Source organism: Nicotiana sylvestris, chromosome 7 (genome assembly GCF_000393655.2).
Source record: "Nicotiana sylvestris chromosome 7, ASM39365v2, whole genome shotgun sequence".
Classification (NCBI taxonomy): domain Eukaryota; kingdom Viridiplantae; phylum Streptophyta; class Magnoliopsida; order Solanales; family Solanaceae; genus Nicotiana; species Nicotiana sylvestris.
The window spans coordinates 155,518,705-155,528,663 of NC_091063.1; the positions used below are offsets into that span (position 1 = coordinate 155,518,705).

Below are 9,959 nucleotides of genomic sequence, written 5' to 3' on the forward strand. Positions count from 1 at the left end.
CTAGGGTTTGATGTTGTTATAGAGAGGATTTGAGAGAGGAAGGGGATTCAGAGGTGGCATATTGTGAGAAATGGATTAGGGTGAAGGGGTCGTTTGGGTTAAAAAAGGAAGGAGAAATGGGAGTCGTTGATTTACACAATTAACGGCTGGGATTTGGTGGGAGTCCGGGTGGGTCACTTAAATGGGTAAAGGGTCGGATTTGAAGGAATTGGGTCGGGGTAAAATTGGGTTCCAATTGGGTTCAAATTAGGCTATAATTGAAAGGTAATTGGGCTAGTTTTTAAATAGCCAATTTCCCCATTTATTTTATAGAAATAGCAAATTAAATTTTGAAAATAAATTAAAAGTAATAAAATGATTTATAGCATATAATTATAAAATTAAAAATACTGAACTTAATTTTTATAGATATAAACGCAATTAAATCTAAAAGAGGCTAATATTGCAATTATATGCAATTTAGCTTTAAAAATACTAAATAAAATTTGAAAAAATGTACAAAAATTATTTTAGCTATATTTTGGCATAAATATGAGAATCCAATAAAAGAATTACCAAAATAATAATTTTGGAAATATTATTGGATTTTTATGAATAAAATAGGGGAATAAATTGGTTTAAAAATCTTTAAAAATTAAGAAAAAAAATAATAAAACAATTGGACATACTTATATATGCATACATATGTTATTTTTAAAGTATTTTGCATATTAAAAAATATACTGGGAAAAATTGGGTATAATCATCATTTACTATATTGTGCAAATATTTTATTATCCACCGGTACCATTTGTTATGATTCGTACTTGTTTAAATCAAAGTACTAATAATTTTTATTAATAGTTTTGTGCAAGTTGTCTCTATATTAGTAGTCAATTATAAATTAAAAAAGGCTACAATTTATCGCCTCTTGTACTTTTATACTAATCATGTTATAATAAGTTCTTACTATCATTCCTTAGAGTTAAAATTATTAGGCACTGCCCAACTTTTTCATTTAAATGAAAACAAAAAGAGTTTCATTTGTTTTACTTAATTTCTTCATTGTCACGATCCCAAATACTAATTGTGATGGCGCCTATCACATTACTAAGCAAGCCAACTCAATCATATAATCACAACCCTTTTTCCTTATAGTAAGCCATTTTCTAACACATGTTTTAAATACCAAATTTTCATAATAAGCACTTAAAACACAATTTCATATGCGGAAGTCAAATAAACAGGAAAACTATACAGCCCCAAATATCTGGTGTCACGAGTCTAGAGCCTCTACTACATAGCTGACTGTCTGATACAACATAAGCCTAGAAAATGCGGAAAAGAACAAGATAGGAAGGAGAAAACAGGGCTGCGGACATCATGCAGCTACCTTGAAATCTCCGGCAACCTCTGGATCAGCTGAGGACCCTCACTCTGCCACTTGGGCACCTGGATCTGCACACAAGCTGCAGGGAGTAACGTGAGTATGCCAACTCAGTAAGTAACTAAAGTAAATAAGGTCTGAAAGCAGTGACGAGCAGTTAAAAAAATCATATAACTGAATAAACAACAGGATAACAGGTCAACTTCACAGTTCAAAATCAGTTTCATCGTAAAATCATCAATTTTCAGTTTAAACACGTGAAATCATATACTTAGAAATTTTCCAACAGAGGCTTATTTTAAAAGAAGAGTGAAATCATTGAAGACATCATAACTGGGCCCCTCGGGCAAGGTAGCACTCACGACATGGCCTCTCGGGCAACCTCTCAGTCACTCGTGACTCACTCTCGTCACTCAGTACTCACTCTCAACACCCAGGCTTATTAATATCTCATAATAATAGAAACCATAATAACAATAGCGGCATGCAGCCCGATTCGTAATTTATAGTCGATTACACTCACTAGGAGTGTACAGACTCTGGAAGGCCTCCTACAGCCCAAGCGTCATATCGCTGCGACGCGTAGCCCGATCCAATATATATATATATATATATATATATATATATATATATATATATATATATATATATATATATATATATATATATATATCGCTGCGGCGTGCAGCCCGATCCAATATATATCGCTGCGGCGTGCAGCCCGATTCATATAAGTATCGCTGCGGCGTGCATCCCGATCCATAATATATACATATAATATCCTCACCATTAGGTTCAACCTTTCTCAGTCATTAACCTTACAGCCTCTCGGGCATAACAATAGAAATTAGAGAACTCAGCCCAAACAGTCCTCACAATTAGAAGTGGAGTGATAAAACCAGTCTTAAACATTTAAACAGGTAAAACATGACTGAGGATATGCTTTCAACAAGTAAAGTGAGGAAAATAGTAAAAATGCCCCTAAGGGTCTCAACAGATCGACACAAGGCCCCAAACATGGCGTACAACCCATAATACAGTATTAATGACTAAAGTACGGAATAATATAAGATTCCAAATCAAATATGCAGCTTAATAGTCGCTACGAGATGGACTGTGTCACAATCTCTATCGGTGCACGCCCACACGCTCGTCACTTAGCATGTGCGTCACCGCACTTATCGAAACAAGTCAAATACCGGGGTTTGTACCCTCAGTTCCAGATTTACAATGGTTACTTACCTCAAACCGATGAAAATACTACTCCGCGACGCCTTTGCCCCTCGAATCACCTCCACTCGCATCGAATCTATCCAAAATTAGAATCACGGCGTCAAAATATGCTAAGGGAACGAAGCCCAAGCGAAAACAATCAAATAATACCAAAAATCCCGAAATTGGCCAAACCCGACCCCCGGGCCCACATATAGAAACTCAATAAAAATTACATCAACGGAATCTTTATCCTCCCACGAGTCCATACATACCGGGAACATTGAAATTGGAGTCCAAATGACCCCTCAAATTCTCATTTTAAAGTCTCTTTATCTCAAGCCCTAATTCCTCAGTTTTAGGCTTAGATTCTATGATTTATTAGGTAGATTTCACAATAGAATCGAGTTTTAAGTCCAAAATCCCTACCTCCAAGTGATTCCCCTTGAATCCCTCTTTAATATCCTTCAAATAGCTACAAAAACGACCAACAATGGAAGAAATAAACCCCACATTCGCAGACAAGACGACCTTTTAAACCTTCTGCCTAGGCCTTAAATCCTTCTTCGCGAACGCGGTCAAAGCCTCGCGTTCGCGAAGCACAATTTAACTTTGACCAATTTTTCCTCTTTCGCGATCGCGACCTCACCATCACGAACGCGATGCCTTGCTCAGACCAACCTTCGCGATCGCGTTCGGCCTCTCGCAAACACGATGAACAAATTCCCCCCTGAAGCTCAGCTGCTCATTCCTGCTATGCGAACGTGACGACCCCCCCCCCCCCCCGCGAACGCGATGCACATATGCCCAGCCCTTCGCGAACGCGGAGGCTCCTTCGCTACCATGAAGGCTAAATTTCCAGCTTCCTCATCTGACCCTTCGCGAACGCGAAGGTCATTTTTCTGCAACACTGACCTGCAATTTTCTGCAGGTTCCAACTTCATGGAATGACCCGATTAACCATCCGAATTCCCCGGGACCTCAACCAAAGGCACCAACATACCCCAAAACCTTATTCAAACTTGTACCAATCTTCAAAATACCTCAAACAACATCAAATCGACCAAAACACATCGGATTCAAGTCTAAGTTTCCAAAAACTTCTAAATTCCGCCTTTGATAAAAAACCCAACCAAACCACGTCCGAATGACGTGAAATTTTGCACACACGTCCCAAATGACACAACAGAACTACTGAAACTCTCGGAATTCCATTTCGACCCCTATATCAAAATCTCACCTACCAACCGAAAATCCAATTCGCTAATTCAAGCCTAAATCTACTCCGGACCTCCAAAACCCATTCCGATCACGCTCGTAAGTTCCAAATCACCTCCCAAAGCTAACCGAACCATCGGAACTCACATCCGAGCCCTCTACACACAAGTCAACATCCGGTTGACTTTTCCAACTTAAACTCACTTTAAAGAGACTAAGTGCCTCAAACATTGCCAAATCCTTTTTCGAACTCGATCCGACCGACCCGATACCACATAACATGGATAAACAAAGCATAAAAAAGTAGAAATAGGAGAAACGGAGCGGTAATTCATGAGACGACTGACCGGATCGTCACATTCATATTGCTCGGCAATTTGTTGAAATGATGAGGCAGGATTCGGGACATAATTGGATGCAATATATGCTTGTGTGAAATATGTAGATGAAACAGATAATTACGAGTGGAGAAGGAATAACGGGGAAAACGAGTTAATTTCTGGTGCTTGAGGAAATTGAAGATCAGTATCATTACTTACATTTTAATTAAGTCTTAGCAAATTTTAGTCGTGTTAGTGTTGTGAACTAGAAATAAGGAGAGAATTCTAGATGAATCTTTGTTTCTGAGTTATTGGCTAAAGGTATTACTTTTCTTGAATATGTCTAAAGGACTAAGGGAAATATCTTTTCTTACTCTTCAACTCCCAATAATTTCTTCCCATTTCTATCGAAAAAAAGTGAGTGCAAACTTTATGGGGTTGATTTCATTGATATTTTGTTCACAGAAAAGCCGTAACCATAGCATAATTGTTTGCCTTTGATGCACATGTTCCTTTCGAGTAAAAGAGAGAAAAAGGTAGGAAGCGCCTCTTATTGTTATGCATTAGATCAACTTTTCCAAATGGGTTACTTTCCTGTTTGTTTTCTAGTTTTGAAATTGGGCAAAGGTCACTTCTATTCTGGGGGCCTAAATTATTTATATATGTTAGCCGCAAATTATTTAAAATTTATACTATATTTTTTGTCTTTAGCATATAAAAACGTATATCTATATATATATATATACATTTTTTCCGGTTATTATTTTGAGAACGATCAAACCTTTTGAATTTGGTCCTAGACAAGAATGATAATTCAACATGTCACTATCATAAAGCACACCATATTGACATAACTTGCAATATTTTTTCCATAATTTCCCCTTCTTACACATGTGAAACTCACAATCCAAATAAAACGTCTTTCTCGTTATTCCTCTAGGATCTTGTTCCATATGAAGACATACTAAAACGACATTCTAAAATATAATTTACAGCTAAATTAAAGAATAAAAAGTAAACATTTTATCGATCAAAGGGTCCTTCTGGATCCAATTGCTTACATAGCTCCAAATATGTAAGATAAACAAGACGATCTTTAGCACCTGTTCTATGATTCTTTGTATGCATACAAAAATATTTCAATGCATCAAGTTTGCAACATCCAATCATTTGCCCTAATAGCAAAAATAGCCAATTTATTGACGACCTTCTCTCGGATATAATTGGCTTAACACAATTGTTTTGGTTGCAATATTTGCAATTAGGAAGATTAGGGTTCATCCAAATAATAGGTGCCCTATCACGCATAACACTCTTAGTTTTTAATATAAATGTAGCAATCTCTTTGAACTTTTCTTGCAAATCGTATTGTATTTGATATTGTTGTTGGCACTTCTTGCATTGAACTTCACCCGATATAACAGTAATACCATTCGATATAAGATAATCGAGAGTGTGCACTATGGCACGTTTCGTAGTTGCCCAAGGATAGGGTGGTGTGATTGTTTCACTCTCTCCTTCTTTAAGAGATGGTGTAGATTTTTTTCGTGCTCGTGTTGTTAAACCAACTCTCATACGAGCTCCTGATGGTTCATTCATCTGATCATAAACTAGGGCCACATTTGATTCTATAATATTTTCTTCTATATTGACGTCACTACCATATAGAAGAGTAGGAAGTGGCGGTGGCGGCGACGGTGGCAATGGTGGTGGTATCACTAAGTTTAAAGGCAATGAAAAGGTTGGAGTAGTACTATCCATTGGTGTTGTAGGTGAAAGTGAAAGAGTAAGAAGAAGTTCATCTTCATGGTCAAGTTTTTTCAAAGATGACAAAGAGAGATTGTTCATTCTTGATTTTTGAAGAAGAAAAAAAGAAGGGAAGTTTGTTTTTATGAGGATTATTGGGTTGATATTTATCTTATTTTCTTTCTACTTATGATAACAACTTCGTAGTGAAAAACGGATCTTTAATTTTATCCAATTACTACAAAAGTCAAAAACCCTAGCAGTTTTCTACTTCTCATTTTGGGTAGTTTTATTTTTATTTTATACAATCCCACTATATCCGCAACAGTTTTTCCCCCAAATGTGCTTTTATTTGCATCATGCGTTCATTTTGTAACTAACTCGGTTTAGTATTCTCTTTTTGTCTAATTATTTTAATATATAGGAAAAATAAATATTATTGATAACTTTCATTTTAAAAGTGGATATTATATCATTAACAATAAAAGCATATATATAAAAAAATAGATATAATATGCATGGATCATTTAGGTTTGAGGGAATTTTATGCCTTTTATTGTGGCAGTCAATTGCCCTTACAAAACAAATAAAACCAATTTGTATCTTTTTTTATTGTTTTTTAACGTGCAAATAACTACTAAAATTATCTACTGATTAAGAACCGCGAATTTCAATTTCATTCAATATTTTCCTAACGAAAGAAGTTCCTAACAATCTCTGATACTTAATAATGAGTATAACTTTAAATCAACCTTAGGATAAAATAATCTTTAGCTAAATATGATGCAATCATGCTTATAAATCAACTAGCAATTCACCTGTACACGACGTTCTATTTAAGAGGAAAATAAGTTGCACGTGTATTATCTCGTTTTCATATATTATTTTGGGTGTGCATTAAAGAGAGACAATTTTGTGACATAGTTGTAATTTATTTGCGTCGAGTCTAAAGTGACAGATAACAACTGAAAATCAATAGTATGAATTAAGGTCATTGAAATTTCAACTATATATGATTTAGGTTTCAATTAAAAGGGGAAATAAGTCATAGCTAACCTCCACGAATGTCTTGGTGGGAAATGTCGTTATGCGAAGATCGATGTTAGACCACCAAAGGATGTGGTACAGTGGATGAGACCGTTCTTCCTTTAAGGTCTCGGGTTCAAGTCCTGGGTATGAAAATATCCTTGGTAGGGAGCGCTTCCCCTCGAATGGAGCCCTACACAGCACAAATCCAAATATAGTCGGGCTCCAATGTGTGTACCAGACACCGGATGGGAAATAAAAAAAAAACAAAAGAAGAAGAAGATCGATGTTAGCGATATCATGCCCAAAGGTTTGTAACTCGAAAAAAGGAATAGTAAAATTTATTAAGTTTGAAAAGACCTCTACGAAAAAAGGGAGACTATCCGCAAGGGTGACTGAGTTAGTTGAGCATTAGATTCCCCATTGGGAAGTCGCAAGTTCAAAACCCCTTGCATTCTTTCTCGGCTGAGCTTGTTGTATTGGGAAAAAACTGAGTTTATATTAAAAGATGATGTGGCATGACACGTGGATTAGTTAAATGGTCAAAGCGCAGCAATTGACTAAGAGGCACGGATGGAAACAACCACGGGAAGAAGAATTTAAATAGGCACGAGACAACGTATAGATACGAGTCTCGTACCAATTTAAATTATCTACAGCCAACGGATAGAAGGCATTGAAAGCAAAGATCTGGTGACAGAAAGGAGTCCAAATTCATTATTAAATACTTGATACGTTATGAAGTCGGTATTTAATAGGAATGATTGTATAACGGCTTATTTAATATCATTTATTACTCATGATTATATCATTAAAGCTGAGGCTTCATTCCTTTACCTAGAATTATCTATAAAAGGAAGAAGTATCATCATTTGTAAGGACACGGAATACTATTGAGAATTTATTGAAATATACATCTATTTGCTTCTTTACCATCGTTCTCAAAAGTATTTTATTTTTGTCTCCTGATTATCAGTAACCCGAATTTCTTTTTAGCTTTGACCAAAGACTCAGATTTTTGGTTAAACAAATTGGTTCTGTTACCGGGAATCTGATAATCTTTCCTTTTAAACTACATCTTATCTATTAGGCGTCACCATGTCAAACAACAACGCCGACAACAATAGTAACAACACATTGGGAAACCATGAGAATCAAATACATCAAAATCAAGATAATGTGGTTCCCTCTCCTCTAAATTCACCACGTCAATCTCGTGAAGGCACTCCTGTTACCGAATCACGTGCTGATCAACAAGAGCAATCTGAACATTTTGAAGGAGTTACAACTGAAGCTTTGCAAAAGCTAATTGATGCACAGGTCGGCAAAGCTCTTCAGGCACTTGTTAGTCGATTGCCTGCTGCGCCACCTACACCAACTCCTAATAATAATACATTGGAGAACCCCCGTTCTGGTCTTGATAATTCTGGAAACGGAGCAACCCCCAGTGAACCACAAGAAGGGGGACCAGGTAATTTAAATAATTCGTATTTGCAAAATTTAGTACTAACCTTGCAGAAACAGCTTAAGGAACAAAATGAGCGTATTGAACAAATCCCTGGAGTTCCACCTGTAATAAAAGGAGTAGACATGGACAAATACTCACAACAACCATGGAAGCCTAGTGCTGCTCCCCTTCCAATTCCGAAAAAGTTCAAAATGCCTGACATCCCGAAATATGATGGTACTACAGACCCACGTGACCACGTAACTGCATTTACAACCGGCGTAAAAGGCAACGACTTGACCAAACAAGAAATTGAATCAGTATTGGTCAAGAAATTTGGAGAAACACTCACCAAGGGTGCATTAACCTGGTATTCTCTTTTATCTGAAAATTCTATTAATTCTTTTGCTGAGCTTGTAGATTCTTTTATTAAAGCACATTCGGGAGCACAAAAGGTTGAGAAAAGGATGGAAGATATTTTCAAAATCAAACAAGGGGATTCGGAGTTTCTTAGAAACTTCGTTGATAGATTCCAGCGTGAAAGAATGACTCTACCTCGTGTGCTTGACAATTGGGTTGCTATAGCTTTTGCAAGTAATTTAAATGACAAAAGTTCTGAAGCCACGAGACGACTCAAAGAAAGTCTTAGAGAATTTCCTGCAACCACATGGAATGATGTTTACAATAGGTATAGCACGAAGTTGCGGATCGAAGAAGATACCGTACCTAAGCTCTATCATGAAGAAAAGGGCGGTACTCGAAGGTCAGAAACCGAAAAAAGATCAGGTAAAAACAGGTACGATCCATATATGGGACCCGCAGGAAAGGACCCACGGTCGAAACAAGATAGCCAGCAATATGATCAAAAATCAAGGAATCGGGATTCTGGTTCTTCTTCAAAGTTCAGGAATGATCGGAACAGACAAGAATCACGAGATGATGACAGGAGTTTAAAGGCACGATTCGGTGGATATAATTTTAATGTCTCTACCTCCGAGCTCGTAGCTGTTTTAAGAAGCATGGGAGATAAGGTACGGTGGCCAAAAGAGATGCGGTCAAATCCAAGTAGACGCAATCCGGATCATTGGTGCGAATTTCACAACGATCACGGGCACAAAACTTCAGAATGCAGATTCCTGCAGAGTGAAGTGGATCATTTATTAAAGCAAGGGTACCTTACTGAGTTATTTAGTGAGAAAGGAAAACAAGCTTATATGAAAAACAGACAAGAGCCACAACAACCTCCTTCACCCAAAAGGACAGTGAATGTCATAAGCGGGGAGAGGACATTCACGGCGTAACCTATACAGCCTCCAACAAGGTTTCTAAGGTAACAATTACACACGGGAAACGAGTGCGGAAGGTCCTTGAAAATGAAAGTATTTCATTTGATGACGCAGATACCGAAGGAGTAACAACTCCACATAATGACGCACTGGTAATATCTTTACTTGTACATGATACTAATGTAAAATGAGTTTTGATTGATCCAGGGAGTTCTGTAAACATTATATTATTAAGGGTACTACGAGAGATGCAAGCTGAAGACAAAATGATACCCAAGGCGCACACCTTGTCAGGCTTTGACAATTCAAGTGTAGTAACAAAAGGTGAGGTATTTCTA

General features: G+C 37.1%; 1 protein-coding gene across 1 annotated transcript; it reads right to left on the bottom strand.

The window, feature by feature from the left end:
* Window positions 1-5,139: 5,139 nt before the first annotated feature.
* Window positions 5,140-5,964, bottom strand: LOC104231793 (uncharacterized). The gene has a single exon (XM_009784847.1). It carries the CDS (start codon window positions 5,962-5,964, stop codon window positions 5,140-5,142), a length of 825 nt encoding a protein of 274 aa, XP_009783149.1.
* Window positions 5,965-9,959: the final 3,995 nt, after the last annotated feature.

Bases quoted from the DNA above. Each gene is read 5' to 3' on its own strand.
- LOC104231793 (XM_009784847.1), bottom strand. From the start codon at position 5,964: ATGAACAATCTCTCTTTGTCATCTTTGAAAAAACTTGACCATGAAGAT.